Source organism: Gadus chalcogrammus, chromosome 1 (genome assembly GCF_026213295.1).
Source record: "Gadus chalcogrammus isolate NIFS_2021 chromosome 1, NIFS_Gcha_1.0, whole genome shotgun sequence".
Lineage (NCBI taxonomy): Eukaryota > Metazoa > Chordata > Actinopteri > Gadiformes > Gadidae > Gadus > Gadus chalcogrammus.
In genome coordinates, this window is record NC_079412.1 from 24,483,900 (window position 1) to 24,501,318 (window position 17,419).

Here is a 17,419-nt window from a genome sequence, read left to right on the forward strand (position 1 = left end):
GGCGGGAGGTTTGAGCTCGGTGAAGGAATGTCTTTCCCCACCGTGCACAAGGACGCTCGTATTAGTGTGTTGACGTGGATGCATTATATAGTGTGTGTGTGTGTGTGTGTGTTTGTGTGTGTGTGTGTGTGTGTGTGTGTGTGTGTGTTGATATGTATAGATATAGTGTGTGTGCGGCAGTGGGGGGCGGCGGGTGCGGGGGGGGGGGGGGGGGGGGGGGGGGGGGGGGATGGGATTGCGCCGGGGGTCCGCCCCGTCTCATTCAGTCAATAGCTTGATCTCGTTGGCGAGCAGGGTGTTGAAGTTGTACCCGGGGGGCTCGGCCAGTCCCCCCAGCAGCCCGCCCAGCTCGGGCAGCTCCGGGTCCGAGGCCTGCCGCGGCGGGGTGGGCTCGGCCAGCTCGGGGTCGCTCTCGCTGGAGGTGGAGCCCACGCTCATGTTGCACGCCGCCTCGGTCCCGCCGCCGCCACCGCCGCCGATGCCGATGCCGATGCCGCCGCCCAGCGAGACCCCGGCGCCGGGGGGCCCCACGGGGCCACAGCACACCTCGGGCTCGCTGCTGCTCGACACCACCGACAGCAGGGACATCTTGCGCGTGATCAGGGGCCGGCCTGGCAGCAGCGAGAGCGCGTAGTCCGCCACGATGCCCGCCACGTCCATGCCGCACGCCTGGTCGAAGGCGATGAAGCCCACGTTGGCGTTGGCCTCGCACACCACGAAGGAGCCGTCGTCCAGCTGCAGCAGGTCGATGCCGCACACGTCCATGCCCAGGATGTTGGACACCTGCGTGGCCAGCTGCTTGCCCTGCTCGCTGAGCGGGCACATCATGCCCACGCCTCCTGGAGGGGGGGGGATAGGAGAGAGAGAGGCAAGGTGGGATGGTTGAAGAGAGAAAGGGGGAGAATAAAGAGGGGGGAGGGAGGGGAGAGAAAGGGGGAGTCAGGAGGAGGGGCGAAAGGGAGGGGAAAGAGGGAGGGGGGAGAGAGTGGTTGGGGGAGAATAGCGTGGGTGGGGGGGTCGGGGGGTAGGAGAGAAAGAGGGAGTTGGGGGGGGGGGGGGGGGGGGGGGGGGGGGGGAGAGGCAAGGTGGGAGGGTTGAAGAGATAGGTAGGGGGAGAAGAGAGAGGGGGGAGGGGGAGAGAGAAGGTTGGAGAGAAAGTGATATAGGGAAAAAGGACAGAGAAAGAGGGGGAGGGAGGGGGAGGGAGGGGGAGGGAGTTAGAGGCACAGATGGAGATCAAGACAAAGAGAAATGGAGAAGGAGAGAAAGAGGAAGAGAAAGATAAATACAAGGCGAGACGGAGACGGAGACAGAGACAGACAGAGGAAGGGGAAACAGAGGCAGAAAGAGAGACGTTTATATGCATTGTAATCATTCCTCGTTTTCTTGCCTTGTTTTTCACTTCAGATACGATCTCACATTGACTCTCTCATGATGTGACAAAACCGTTGCAGTTGAACATCCATCTCCACACTGAAAATTGTATTTCAGAGACCACTCCCGCCCTCCCATGATCAAAGCTGACAACGCGCATCGCGTCAAAATTCGCCCAGCTCAGAGCGTTGGGGTGCTGCACCCTTTACATAAACGCGAGGTGATCTTTGTCCCAATTATGCCACCCTGCGTTACCACCCGCCCTAGCAAGCACCCTGGACATCTGTCACTAGCTCGAAGGCGGGGTCCCTGTAAGTCAGGGGGGGGGGGGGGGGGGGGGGGGGGGGGAACCAGATCCAGCTAGTTATGACTGTGGGGATGGTCTGCTGTAGTGTCTGTCTGTTGGTCAGAATCTACTCTACTGGACAGATTCAGAGATCAGACTCTAGTCTACCGGACAGATTCAGAGAACAGGCTCTACTCTACTGGACAGATTCAGAGAACAGGCTCTACTCTACTGGACAGATTCAGAGATCAGACTCTACTCTACTGGACAGATTCAGAGATCAGACTCTAGTCTACTGGACAGATTCAGATATCAGGCTCTAGTCTACTGGAGAGATTGAGCTCTCAGACTCTACTCTACTGGACAGATTCAGAGATCAGACTCTAGTCTACTGGACAGATTCAGAGATCAGACTCTGGTATACTGGACAGATTCAGAGAACAGGCTGTAGTCTACTGGACAGATTGAGCTATCAGACTCTAGTCTACTGGAGAGATTGAGCTCTCAGACTCTACTCTACTGGACAGATTCAGAGATCAGACTCTAGTCTACTGGACAGATTCAGAGATCAGACTCTAGTCTACTGGACAGATTCAGAGATCAGACTCTAGTCTACTGGACAGATTCAGAGATCAGACTCTGGTATACTGGACAGATTCAGAGAACAGGCTGTAGTCTACTGGACAGATTGAGCTCTCAGACTCTAGTCTCCTGGACAGATTCAGCGATTACCTCATCCTGCCTTGATTCATAAGCGGCAGGTGCCATGCAAAATCCGCCAGAGAAGCCATAATAATAACCACCAACATCCGTTGCACAGTGCAACAGTAAACAGTGCTAAAGAGGGCGCTGCCTATAAAGTCATCGACTCAAGGCAAACGCGGGTCATCGGTTAAAAACACACCACCTTCCAGCAGGTCGCCCCCTCTCCACTGGAGAGCTCCAGCCCAATGAAGATCTTCCTCAATGTCATACCCAGCGTGGGCTATCATGCATTGAGATGCACTGACCTTTGCCAGTTAATCTGTAGCTGCGCTAGGGAATAAATAACATACCTGGTTTGTGAAGTGCGTGTGTGTGGTTGGTTTAAGCAGCCTAACCTGTCCTGAGTCAGGCTGAATGAACCCTGGGGCCGGGTGAGGCTGCACACCTGTTGCACATTTAGTATCAGGGCACACCGGGTAAACCAACCATCACGAGAGAGAGAGAGAGAGAGAGAGAGAGAGAGAGAGAGAGAGAGAGAGAGAGAGAGAGAGAGAGAGAGAGAGAGAGAGAGAGAGAGAGAGAGAGACAGGGGGAGAGAGAGAGAGAGAGAGAGAGAGAGAGAGAGACAGGGGGAGAGAGAGAGAGAGAGAGAGAGAGAGAGAGAGAGAGAGAGAGAGCGAGCGATGGCATGTGGGTATTCACCACCTGCTCTGCATAATCCCATCTTGCCTCCTCCACAGCACTGGCTTTGTAGGAAGCCTCTACCGGTGGCCAGGTGCTGGAGGAGCCCGTAAAGCCACTTAAATAAGGAGAGCCACTAAGGAACAATCGCTATTGTTTACTATGAAGCAGACGTTAAAACAGCAAACGGAGCACCTTGCAGTGAATTCTGATGCAGCACGTTAAGGGGCAGGTAGGGGTTAGTCATCCTGCTCAAGGTAAATTCAACACCCCAAGCCACTATCCTCCCACTCCCTTGTTCTTTGAGTTGTCTGCCTGTCCAGGATTTCATTCTCACTGACATCCCGGAGTAAAAACCCATGCCAGGATTTCACAGCAACAGCCAGGCACGGAGAGAGCTGATTTGCCTAAACCCTGGTACCTATGGGTTAATGCTAATTAGAGGAACTACGTGGTTGACTCGTGAAACACATGAAAGCGATCTGGATGTGCCAGTGTATGTATCATCGTGTTACTGCAACATGATCGTTCCAAGAATACACAACAACGATATCTTTGAGAGTCATCAGTCAGCATTAAAAGATATCGGGTGATAAGACGAGCCATTGATGTAAAGCTTGAAAGGCATAAAACTGTTCTAATCTGGAGATGGTGAAGTTGGGATCAGAAGGGGGAGGAGCCATTGGCAGCACCTGCTGTTATGGTCTTAACTATCCAGTGGGGGGAGGGGCTTATCCAAGGGGGAGGAGTACTTCATGTGTTGGATACCTAAATGAGGGGAGGGGAATTCCCGGGCTTTGTCATTAACAAGTGGGGGCACTTCCTGTCATTGTTACCAAGTCAGGATGCTCGGGTGGCTGGGTGTGTACCTACTCAGGGTTGGGTGAGGAATGGGTGCCAGCCTACCCAGGAGGCAGGTTGTCTGCATACCTACCAAGGGTGGGGTGAAGGCTGTGTGTCTACCTGCTCAGGGTGGGTTGAGGGCTTGGTGTCTACCTTCTACGGGTAGGGCTGAGGGCTGGGTGTGTGTGTACCTACCCATGGAGCGGGCGGTGTGTGTGTGTGTGTACCTACCCAGTGAGCGAGCTCTGAGTGTGTGTGTACCTACCCAGAGAGCGGGCTGTGTGTGTGTGTGTACCTACCCAGGGAGCAGTTGCTCTGCATGCGCCCGTCGGTGGAGCAGCGCTGCATGGAGCCGATGACCCGCCCGCCCACCAGCACCACGCGCACGTCGCGGCCGTGCGACTCCTTCACGTACTCCTGGAAGAGGTAGGGGGCGTCGTGGCGGATCAGGTGGCACAGGTCCGAGAGATGGTGCTTGTCCCGGGCCAGGAACACCGCCTTGCCTGGGTGGGTGGAGGTGGGTGGAGGCGGAGGGAGCACGGAGGAAGCGGTTAAGAGCGTGGAGCCACCAGTGCCCGGAGCCACAAAGGCATCGGAAGAAGTAAAAATCCTCGAAACGGATGGTTTATTCTTAAGGTTGGTCTCGCTAAAAACGGTCAAAAAAATAATACTGCCATTCCCCGAAAGATATCTTGAGAGAATAGTCCTATCGTTCAGATTAAAGAAAATAAGATTTTACATTTTGTGCGTGTGTGTGTGTGTGTGTGTGTGTGTGTGTGTGTGTGTGTGTCGGTGTGTGTGTGTGTGTGTGTGTCCGATCTCCCCTTCTCTATGTGCAGCTATTTGAAGTGCTGTACGAGCTCACAGTAATCTCACTTTGTCACCTTTCTTCCACACGAGGCTAACGCGTTGTCACACAGGCTACGACACTCGGCCTCCAATTACCCCCACGAGGCCCTGTCAGGCAGCTGACACGACCTCTGACCTGCCGCCCCGCCACTCTGCGTCCACGGAGGGATCATGTGATGTGGTCCGTGCTGCCCACATGCTATCCATGTAGAGACGCGCACGCACGCACGGCGCACGCACGCACACACACACACACACACACACACACACACACACACACACACACACACACACACACACACACACACACACACACACACACACACACACACACACGCACACACACACACACACACACACACACACCGACACACACACACACACACACACACACACACACACACACACACACACACACACACACACACACACACACACACACACACACACACACACACACACACACACACACACACACACACACCAAGGCTACCCCTCTCTCTGGGGCATAATACAACCATTTATTTGTACCTCATCCAGTTGAATGAACAACAGAGGTTGGTGCTAGCTGGAGTATGCTAATGGTCACCAGCCAACACAGGAGGGAGAACAAGGACTTGGAGATGGGGGTGGGGGGGCCAGGATGGCTAACGGCTGCTTCCCCTACAATGCCTCATAACGACTGAGGAGTGATCTAAAGTCCATCCTGCACAACGTAGGAACCAACGAGGTGTGAAAGGGCAAGGCCTAAGAGCTTCAACACCAATGACCTCCCATCCCACCACAGGAAACGCAACATGAAAGCCCCCGATCGTGGACTGCATAGGTGGGGGGGGGGGGGGACAAGGCCAGACAGAGAGAGCCTCCTGGGTGAATAATTAAACGACAGCGGGGGAATCATTAGCTTAGTTTCTCAAGCGTCCGAAGGACCTTGACGTCTTGACCTCCTGTTTGTTTGTTTGTCCTGGGGCACTCCCTCCCTCTCCCCCTTTCTCCTTCTCTCCCTCTCTCTCCTTCTCTCCCCTCTCTCTCTCCTTCTCTACCCTTCTCTCTCTCCCCCTCTCTCCTTCTCTCCCTCTCTCTCTCCCTCTCCCCCTCTCTCCCTCCCTCCCTCTCCCCCTCTCTCCCTCTCTCCTTCTCTCCCTCTCCCCCTCTCTCCTTCTCTCCCCCTCTCTCTCTCCTTCTCTCCCTCTCCCCCTCTCTCTCTCTCTCCCCCTCTCTCCTTCTCTCCCTCTCTCTCTCCCTCTCCCCCTCCCTCCCTCCCTCCCTCTCCCCCTCTCTCCCTCTCCCCCTCTCTCTCCCCCTCTCTCCTTCTCTCCCTCCCCTTCTCCCTCTCCCCCTCTCCTTCTCTCCCTCCCTCCCTCTCCCCCTCTCTCCCTCTCCCCCTCTCCCCCTCTCTCCCTCGCTCTCTCTCCCCCTCTCTCCCTCCCTCCCTCCCTCCCCCTCCCTCTCATTCAACAGGCTGTTGATGAATTCCCTATAGGGGTGCGCCGGAGGGCGGCTGACCATCATTAGGGCGATGGTGTGAGCGGGGGGACGAAGACAGTGTGGGGGGGGGGGGGGGGTCTCACCTCGGTGGCCGCGTGCGTTCTTCACCACCACAGGGTAGCCCAGGGGCTCGGCCTCGTCGATCATCTTCCGGAAGTTGTCGTGGCCACCTGTGAAGCGCACACACACACACACATACACACACACACAAAAACACACACACCAAACACACACACACACACACACACACACACACACACACACACACACACACACACACACACACACACACACACAAACACACACACACCAAACACGCACAGACACACACACACACACACGGAATGTACCAACACAAACACATAGACAGACAGACAGGGGTATAGACACAATGTGCCAGTACACACATACACACACACACACACACGCACACACACACACACAAACACACACACACACACACACACACATACACAAACAAAGAGGCATAAGCATAAACATAGCAACAACACAATCCGACGCCAACACAGTCACACATACCTTTGAAAACGGTTTGAATTGTGATAGCAGCCCTTCACACATCCCAGCTGACTGAGAGGATGGAAAAGAGGGGGGGGGGGGGGGGAGCCACCATAGGAAATGTAGCTTGTTACTATGGAAACGGCACACACCAACTCATAACAGAGGGAGGCCGGCCTGGTCCATGTGATGTGATTGGGGGGTGGGGGGGCAGGAGCCTGCACCATCTGCAGGCTCGCTATTGATTCACACCAGATGACATCGGTGCATGCGCGTCAAACTCTGTGCTGCTTTCCTATCAACGTCCCGTTGTTGTGCTTTTATTTTGGTCCGAGCAGGGCTCTGGCATAAGAGGACCCCAGACACACCTTGTTGTGTGTATGTGCATGTTGTGTGTGTTTGTGCGTGCTTGCATGCATGTTGTGTGTGTGTGTGTGTCCCTTTTTCGGCCATTTTCCCCCCTCAGAAGCAGCATGCCGCCCCTTTCCTCCACATGTGTAGGGGGAAAAGCGTTTCCACTGACGGCGCACCAAATGTCAGCCTGCTGCAGTCCACGTCACAGGCTGCATGGAAGGGAGGGCGCAGGCGGGGGGGGGGGGGGGGTGTTGGGTGCAGCTTTTATTCTGAAAATCACGAGGGGGATGTGGATGTGGCAGGGTTTGGGGGGGGGGGGGGGGGGGGGGGGGGGGGGGGGGGGGGGTGCAGGGGGGTTACATAAGCCCTCCAGCCGCGCTGCGTGCACCGCCTGGTCTACTGTTCACCAGAGAGGGACACATGGAATTCAGGGCTCTCTCTCTCTCTCTCCACCCCCCCCCTCTCTCTCTCTCTCTCTCTCCACCCCCCCCCCCTCTCTCTCTCTCTCTCTCTCTCTCTCTCTCTCTCTCTCTCTCCCTCTCTCCCTTGCCCTCTCGCTCTCTCTATCTCTCTCCCTCCGTCCCTCCCTCAGTCTATTTTCCTCTCGCTGCCTTTCTCTCTCTCTCTCACTCCAGTCATGGAGCCAGAGATAGAGAAAGAGAGCGAGGGGGAGAAAAACAACCGAGGCGGGAAAAGGGAACCCAAAATAACATAAAATCCGATACGCAGCAGTGGGTCGTTCGGCCCCTTTGTTTCGTCTTGAAAGAGAACCACGTGAACACGGAGGGATGCAGAGCGACCCCCCCCCCCCCCCCCCCCCCCCCCCTCCCCTCCCAGCTCTGCTCGCCGCATTCCCGAGCACGCCGTCTTGTGCTGAGGAACAGGTTTGAACCGGAGCATCCAAGGCAATCGCAGGGAACGGGGGAAACACGCGCGACGAAGCAGACGATGGGAAATGTTTGCCGATACAGGAGTCTGGGGCTGGAGGCTGCGCGTGCATGTGTTGGTGTATGCGCGCATGCGTGCTCGCGTGTGTGTGTGTGTGTAAGCCGAGCTTGGACACCAGATTGGCTGACTGTTGCTACCGATCTGCATCAAAGAGCCTTATGCGGTCCCAGGGATTATGATGTAACTAATTTGACTGATGGTTTGAAGGCAGAGGGAAAGTAATTATTGCTTGTTCTGCTACCTGTGGCGTGGATTTGTCGAGTTGGGTACAAAGCATTTTATGACCCTGAATGCCAAGAATACAGAACAAGATGCATCCCCAACACACTTAAGATGCTAGGTCCAACATGTCTCTGGGATCAAATTTTACAAATACAAGTGGTCCACCGATTTGAGGTAAAGGCGGATGGAAGATTGTTGCAGACTTTGTTGAATGTTCGAGGAACTAAATGTTTTGAACGCCTGTCTATGGGTCACTTTTTTTCAGGTCACATGTTTTTTCACTCAGCCGTGAGAAGGTTTCAGCGACCCAACGGAAAACAAGGCGCAAAGGTTGTTAACCAGTGAATGGAAAAAGTGCAGGCTGTGACGACGGATGTTTTGAAAAACACTGGGTCCAAACACAAAAATATCCGTGGACGATGGGTGGATCCAGACGGCCAACATGTGTGTTGGCGGTGGAAGTAGTAGGGTGTAGGCAACACAATCACACAGCTTTTCAACGCTGACTTGAACTCAGTCAACTCCACCACAAACTCTTTCCAATGCGAAGGACTCAATAACAACATTCAACGCTAACCATAACCCAATTCAATGCCGGCCATAACCTCATTCCATGCTAAACCTCAACCCATTCCATGTTAACAAGAACCCCATGTAATGCTTACCACCTCATTCAGTACCAAAAACAAACCAATTCAGTGCTTACCACAACCCCATTCAATGCTAACTCTAAACCAATAAAGACTAACCACCCCTCATTTAATGGAAAACCAAAACACCATTCTACACTCACCATAAACCAATTCCATGATGGATGGAGGACGGGGGGTGGGGGGGGGGGGGGTGACTCACCGTACGAGAAGGTGTCAGGCAGGGGGACCCCGTGTCCCGCCAGCTCCTGGAAGGTCCAGAACTTGTTGACACAGTTGAGGATGGCCTGTGGCCGGTTGATGAGCCGACAGCCCATCTTCTCCAGGTGCCGCAGCACGGTGATGTCGCTGTCCGACTGCACCCATGGCGTGGGCACGCGCACCACCGCCACCTGGGGGTAGGAGGTCACCACCTCCTGTTCTACGCGGAGACCTGGAGAAGACGGAGGGGGGGGGGGCCGTCCGTTAGAGTCGGCTTCGGATCCATGCTTTGATTCTCAGAGTTAAACCCGAGGTGTTAGAAGCACAACCCGATCGCTTGTCAATAACAGTCCTCCATGATGCCTCACACATGTGTAGATGATAGAGCCCTTAAACACCTGTGCATTGTTTTTGGGTTCCTCATTTAGTTTCTAAGATTCAGTTGCTAAGGTGCAGACTGGTTTCGAAAGTTGACCGACGACGGTAGCCTGTGGCTCCTGCGCTGGTTATTAACTGGATTGCGTGGCCGCTGGCCAGAGTAGAGTCACTGCTTTAGCCAGCTTAAGACCAGCCAGCTCCATTGGTCGCGCCTCCGAGAGGATTTGGAAACTGCCCCGCCTGCTGTGTGTGTGTGTGTGTGTGTGTGTGTGTGTGTGTGTGTGTGTGTGTGTGTGTGTGTGTGTGTGTGTGTGTGTGTGTGTGTGTGTGTGTGTGTGTGTGTGTGTGTGTGTGTGTGTGTGTGTGTGTGTGTGATGGACTAATGTGATACCCAGACCCCGTGGCCGCAGGACCAAGGCAGGTCGCTTTTGCGGCTAGCTCGGTGTTGCACCGGTGAGCATACTCGAGGAACGCACTGAGGAGCACTTTGTCTCAATGTAGGACAGTCGGTTGGGGAGGTTTCAGATTCCCCAGGGAAACGATTGGAGATCATTTACAGTACAGCACACGACAGAGAGAAACCCTTTATGCGTCAGTTTCATTTGATTTCAGTCGATAAGCTCTGCATCCCTGCCCCCCCCCCCCCCCCCCCCCCCCCCCTCCGCGCCACCCCAAATCTGTTTTAATAGCTCCATGAAATCGTGCACTTCCTGGATTATATTTCCTCTTCGGAATCCACATTTATAAGGTTGGATAACAGTTCCTACGATTATCTACTGCCTTGTTGAGTCCAAGATGCTCAGATATACGTCACATAGCAACCGCCGAGCCAAGGCCAAAATAAGAGCTGATTATTCCAGACAGACACAGCATTAGCATTTATGAGCATGCCTTGAGCTTCAGGGTACCGTTTAGTTACAAAGAATGATAAAAACAGCTTGCATTCCATTCCAATTATACAAAAGTCGACACCAAGGGTGCGGATTGAAATGACGCTATGCTGAAAATGTTAACATTTGCTGAAATGCTTGCTATTATCGGGGACAAGTTCCCATATGAATCAACCTCTACTATAGTCCATCATGCTGGCTCTCTATGACGTAGGAGAGGGGACACATCTACCCATGCTCAATTATTAACTGGGAAATGTATTATTAATTTCCCATCGTGGCTACGAATAAGCAAGAATAATGATTTTTGGGCAGGGATGAAGTGGGCGGGGCTTAGACACAGAGAAGCAGCAATGAATCACATGCTGAGGAACGACAGCTCATCAGGGAAGGAACGACCGGGAGGAGGAGGAGGAGGAGGAGGAGGAGGAGGAGGAGGAGGAGGAGGAGACGGAGGACGGAGGAATGATGGGAGGTGGAGACAGGGCTTTTCGCAATTGCCCCCAACCCCAGCACTTCACCTCCTCCCTGACCTGCTTTTTCAGCCATCTTAGGATCACACCCCCACCAAGTCAGTACCTAATGGAATTGGAGGGGGGGGGGGGGGGGGGGGGGGGGCTTCAGTGGGGCTTGTGGGAGGTTCCCATGGTACATGTGCATATGAATGAAGGGGGGGTGGAGGGGCTGAGTGGCTACCTGCAGAGTGCAGACCCCCCTCCCCCAGACACTACATGATCAATCCCCTCGTGCAACGCCTAGCACTGCATTTCACCTCACCGGAGCGGGTAGGTACTGTGTTATGCCTTGCGAGTGAGAGAGCTGCAGAGCTGACAAAAGATCCATCCCATGTTCATTCCTTTCACCAAAGTAGATGTCGACGTTTACATAACTCAAGACATCGAATCATCATTCACTAAGAATCTGATTTGTGGTAAAAGCCATGTTGTGGGTTTGCATGAGGTGACTGTGTGCGTGTCTCGTCTCCTGTAGATCTTTAGCGTGTGGAGAGGCAGGAGAAGGTCAGATACGTCCTTTCTCTAACGCCTCCTAGGGTCCGGAGGACGGCGGGTGGGAGAAAAGCGATGAGCACGTACAGACGATGTGTGAGTGTGTGCGTGCGTGTGAATAGAAAAGCCCAGGCAGCCACCGCCCCCACCCTCCAACGACCCACACCGCTCCTTGTTGCTTCTGCTGAATCAGAGAGATCACAGTATTCCCCATTCAGTGCCTGACCAGACTGCAGCTCGTGGGCGACCAATGAGTTGTGATACTGTTTGAGCCGGGGGGGTCGGATGGTTGCTGTGTGTGTGGAGGGAGGGAGGGGGGGGGGGGGGGTTGGAGGAGGGGGCTTAAGATGGGAACGTATTCATTGTCTGTGCTCGGCTCTCTCGTCTCCAGAGGAACAAACGGTAGGTCGGTGGGGCGGACGTGTGAATCGCTGCCGGTTCTGTTTCAGAGAGTCGTTATTCACTCGCGCTGCCGTCGCCGGTCACATGACCATTTGAAAACGTTCAGTGAAAAAAATAAAAACAGCCCTCATGACCGTTTCAGTCAATGGAACACAAAGAGGCGGGCCGGGCGCTGGGTTTTGTATCCTCCATGTTTTTTGTATGGTCTGGTTGACTTTTGTTTCAACAGTTTCATTTCATCTTATAGTCACAGCAGCAAGCCAGAAGTTCCCAATGAACTCTTGTGTGTAACTGTGTGCGTGCGTTTGCGTGTGTGTGCGTCTTGTTTCTCTTCCCCATTGGTAAGTAAACTGTGCTTAATATTGGATCAAACCTCAGCATTCAGTGGATCCTAGGATTCTCAAGAATGCCGGTGACCACAACATATTGACCTTGCTGGGACATTCAAGCATCATTTCTTATCGTATATAAGAAATAAGGGCTCTATCAATAAGACAATAAGATTGTCCCTCAGATTTCACTTTCAGTGATTCATTCATCATTGGTGGTGATTTTAAAATGGATTTTTATGATAATACATACTCACTGAGTCACTTGGCGCAACACACCATGTGACAGGTCGCACAGTAAAGGCGCGAGACGCCTCAGACACCATGTGTGACTCTTACATTATTTTAAAATTTCCATGCTGAGAACACAGAGCTGGACCTGGTGACACGCACGGTGTCCAACCGCGACTCCAGTGAACGCGCCTAGCGAGATGCTTGGTCTCAACCCATGGCCTGAGTATTGATGGTATCTGCTCAGAAGAGCTGTTTGTCAATGATCTTGAATGCATTTTATTTGATGTTGTTTTCAACCCAGAGCCCCGCCTGTCACGCGAGCAGCTCGCTCGATCGTAAACAAGCTTGCGGTTAAGAACTTCTCAGCGTTTGATAGAGGCCGGGTTATAATGTGTAACAATATGGTATTTTGTTGCAGTCGTTTCATTTGAAATGCTCTGCAGATCTGGAAAGTGTGGTTCCTGTTAAATCTAGATTGGCCTACTCTGTATCTCCTCCCCATCGATGAAAGACACCATCCGTTGTTTCAGGCGTATATCACACAGGCGTAAAAATCACAAGAATCGCGATGTCCAACGTCTGCAACTAAAATACCTTATCTGCTTTGAACCACATGGTTGAGGATGTCAGAGCTTACTCTTTTACCAACCTAATCTCCTCCAGTAAAATAAATCCTTAGCAACTTATATTACTAACAATATTAACCAAATTGATTCTAACCCTGCTACACCATATGTGCCTCTGTTCTCTAGGGATGACTGTAATCCCTCTCTCACTCACTTTGTGGACAACAGTAGAAATTTTAGGGCAATGGTTTTCTCTGCAACAATACACACACTCCTTCTACACACTGTTGTCTGCACTGTACTCTGTGGAAACTTTAAAGCAAAATGCTCAGCTATTCAGACAGGCTTTTGGCTAGTATTATGCTGGTTGCATAGTATTTGATGTCTTATTACCATTTTTCTGTGTTTGCAGTGTATTTTATGCTGGTGAAGCACTGTGTGATCTTTGTCGGTGAGTGCCATATAAATAAACTTGAATTGGCTACTTTCTTACAAAGAAATAACAATGTGGATGTCGTGACCATTACCCTGCACAAATAGCCACAGAAGTAGCAAACCGACATCCACATTCCTGTGATCAGTGAATTGCATCTCTATGCCATTAACATGGGATCAAAAACAATGAGTAGTTTTGCCTTTGGTTAACAACAACTCTTCTATGTTCCTTGCTGGCGCAGAGTAAATACAAACACATGAGGTCATAGTTTGAGCAGAAGCTAGGCACACTAGCATTGAAACCCCCCTACATTCAGCTGTATAAAGCGTGTAGCTAGTATAATCACTGCCAGTGCAATGGTGCATCAATTGGTCTCTTAGTCCGGACCTTCTATAAAAGTCGCATTGTTTTGGCGCACGTCCAAGTAATAAAATGGTTGCCACTGTTTTGCTTGAATAAAACCACCAGCTGTGTTTTCTAAAGGTGATCTCAATTGAAACTCCCAGACGTGAGCCCGGTTTGTGTTGGAATCGTCTTACAACCTTAATAAAAAGCTTGAGATGTTATGATCGATTTCTCCTCCAGGTTCCTAAACACCACCTCTCCAATACCTGCTTCTTATGGAAACAGCTCCCTCTAACTAGACGTTCACTCCCAAGACACAAGACACCGTCTCCTTACCGAGATCTTAAAAATAAATCCCTCATTCATTAGATTGTATCAAATCACACACTAAATTAGCATTAGAGTGAAAATGTGGAGAAATCCACAGATACTTGTTTTATCAAATGTGTAAATACTCAAATGTCTAAATCCCTAAAGTGCTTTCTAATACCTAATTCGATGTTCAATCCTCTGCTGCTGGTATATTTATGAGAAAGGGCTCTAAAGCTTGCCTGGTGGTGTCTGATAGGACTGCAAGGAAATGTAGTCATTTGTTCCTAGCCTGCCTTCTGGTCTTTTTTTGCACATCCCTTGAACACACATCTTGGGGCTAGAAATGCGTTCCCAAACCTGATTGGCTGATTGCCACTCTTCGTGTGTGTGCGTGCTCGCGTGTGTGAGTGCACATTGGGGACATGGCAAACTCGTTAACTTCCTCACAGGATGGACTTTAGCCTGAGTGGGTCACTGAAGTAGCAATATGTGAAATGGATCCCTTCCCAGTGATGTGAAGAGTTGTTTGTTTACAAATATTCCTTTTTTTTTTAATAACTGGCCTCTCGCTTAAAGGAGTAGGCAAATATTAGCTCCAAATGGTGACGATATGCATATTTCCATAACCCCAACCCAAAACGATACCTCCTTTGCCCTTGGCTCTGACATGGAGAGCCTTGAGTGTGGTCAACATGGATTAGAGTTCAGGCTAACTGCCCTGTGCCTGTTGTGACTCCCTCGATCCCACAGGTCTAGCTGTCTACCTACCTAGCTATGTAGGTCAGTGTGTCCTCTTCTTATTGGCTCCTGCTTGAGTAAGTTCGCATTGTAAACACATTTAAGCCTACAATCAACAATGAATTAACGCTATGGCACTGGGCAGTGTAACAAAAGACTTACAGCCATAACACCATAAAAACGTACAGCAACTCGTTATTACACATCTTACAGTGTGCTTGGCGATCTCTCTTAGTGTGAAACATACCGGTAATTACAGCACAATGTGTATTGCATCACTGATGATAAGCCTATGATTAGTGTCAGATTAAAGCTATTACATAGATAGAGACATTTATTACAAGCGATACTTGCCCTAATCTAATGTCTACAGCAATCTGTAAATGTGTTTTTCGTCACCAACCAAAGTGAATCAGCAACGCTAATCTCAGACACCTTTCATTAGGCTCAAGAAAGGCCGTACCTCACACCTGTCTGGTACATTCTGTGTGCGTCTGTTTGTCATGAGTTCCTACTTTATCGACCACTCGAGTCATTACGACGCCATCGGGTATCACCGCAATATTACAAATAGCCTCGCAATTATGTGGCGTTGTTGGTCCGCAAAATGAACATAAACATAGCGACGTCGAATGGCAATAAGCACAGCTGCTCGACTTCATGTGCCGTCATGTTCGCCTCCTTTACACGTGGCATCTTCTGCAATAACGGTGTTATAAACACAACAATATTTAAATCATAGTGGCTCTTTAAAATGTATATCAGCCGACTTATTTATTTAAATGAGAAAAGATTTTTTTATATCTTTATTACCAACCGTTATAAATAAAAGCCAACTAAATCCAGCTGTCACCGTATTGCAATATGTGTATTGTGTTCGTTATACGTGGGCCTGCCCATTATAAACACACAGCTACAGATCGGTCAGCAGTACGCGTACTGCATGTGTTGAGCTGCCTCGCCAGCCAGCATCCATCCACACCAACCCATACACACATACACACACACCGTCTCGAACCGAGGAGACGAGAAAGTGGGTTAGGCGGTCACCGTCACACTTAGCTTAGCTTCCCTGGTGGGGCTAGCCGCCTCCAGCTACCAAACAATGCCCGTTAGCCGTTAGCCTCTCCCAATGCAATAGCCTATAACGACGTGATGTGTGTATCGAGTGAATCAACCAAACCCAAAACCAAAAAGCGATTTTACATTTCTTATAAATCACACAACATTCGGGCGATTAATCTAAGATACTTGCCTAGGTTCCCCTCGCTGATAGTGAGGACGATCTGGTCCATGAGAAGGGAGCGGAATTCAACATCCTCCTCCACACATCGCTCTTTCAGCGCCCGGAGGATCTGGACCTGAGGGTACTCCTGGTGGATACGGCGGTCGGTCACGAACCAAACCCGAGAACACATACTGATGTGATGTAGTGGAACCGAGCTTGAAACCCGACGGTGAGATAGCGCGTCTTTACAGCCACCCGAGTTGTTGTGCAGCAGCAGCGGCAGCGGCAGCGCTAGCAGCAGCGGCAGCGGCAGCAGCAGCAGCGCGGGATCCGACAGCGGCCGGGGGTTCACACAATGGAGAGCAACAGCTAGCTGCACTGACGAGCTGGACCTGCCCACCACCACTACCGCTCGGCTGCAGCTGGTCGGATCGCGCTAGCTGGAATCACCACGTTTCGTTACACACTCTATTTTCATGTCATTCGCAGGCGTATAGGTGCACGGCGCGAATCCGTCGGTAGTGGTCGCTCGATGTTTCAGTAGGGGGCGCGTAATCTGTTCTGCCGAATACAACTCTCCATCGATGCAGAGGCGACAACTAGCACATTTTCCCACAGGGGCAAAGCAACCAGAGCTAGACGTTATAGTAGCCACTGTCCCGTCGCCTGGAAACTCTCCAAAAAGTTGACCGGTTTACCCTGCTGATTGGCAGATTGAGAGACCACAAGAATGTGGCGAATAAATTACACTGAAAATGCCGATATTTCCTAACTTCCTTTGGATGCTATCCAAGGTGCTGAAAAGTGTACGCCGTAAATGTCTCTGGAACGCGCTTTGGATTACAACTCCACTCCTCCGCGCTCTCGCGCCGTCAACAACCCTCCAATGGTATGGGCGGATTGGAAACAGGGATCGCAACTATATACGCACGTAAACGCCTTCGCCCCCCCTAGGTCCAATCCGAAAAGGGAAGGTGTGGACAAAACCCGTGCGCGTGAGCCAATGGGTATTGTTCGGGCCGAAGGGAGGGCGCGGGAGTCGAGGCAGTGAATCTGTGCACGAGATAAAAAATGCAGCACGCTTTCACACGAGTGCGCGCGTTTTCCGAACCGGTTCAGACCGGGCAGCACAAGGAGGATTGACGAGTACCAACGCCTGTCTCCAATGCCCAAGCGGCAGAGTATTCAGGATTCTTTGTGTAAGCCAATAATCATTACAATAAACCCTGTTAATATGTAAAAAAAAAAAATAAAGAAGAAAAAAAAAAAGGCTAGTAGGGTAACAGTGAGGCCCTCGATCTACTCTTTCTGTAGGTTTGTTTTTCGGCGTCTGTACTTCTGAGGGAACAAGAACATGGCGCAATAAAGTCCTGTTTTGGTCGTCGACTTTGTTGCGTGGCCAGTATCATGGCAGTTAATATTCTTGCGTATGAT

General features: G+C 51.4%; 1 protein-coding gene across 1 annotated transcript; it reads right to left on the reverse strand.

Annotated features, from left to right (window-relative positions):
- Nucleotides 1–258: 258 nt before the first annotated feature.
- Nucleotides 259–16,937, reverse strand: rimkla (ribosomal modification protein rimK-like family member A). Its single transcript, XM_056597447.1, has 5 exons — nucleotides 16,013–16,937; nucleotides 9,122–9,352; nucleotides 6,310–6,396; nucleotides 4,189–4,392; nucleotides 259–839 (listed from the first exon to the last, which is right to left on the reverse strand). The coding sequence occupies exons 1-5, from the start codon at nucleotides 16,173–16,175 to the stop codon at nucleotides 259–261; spliced, it is 1,266 nt and encodes a 421-aa protein (XP_056453422.1). The 5' UTR covers nucleotides 16,176–16,937.
- Between the last annotated feature and the right edge of the window lie 482 nt (nucleotides 16,938–17,419).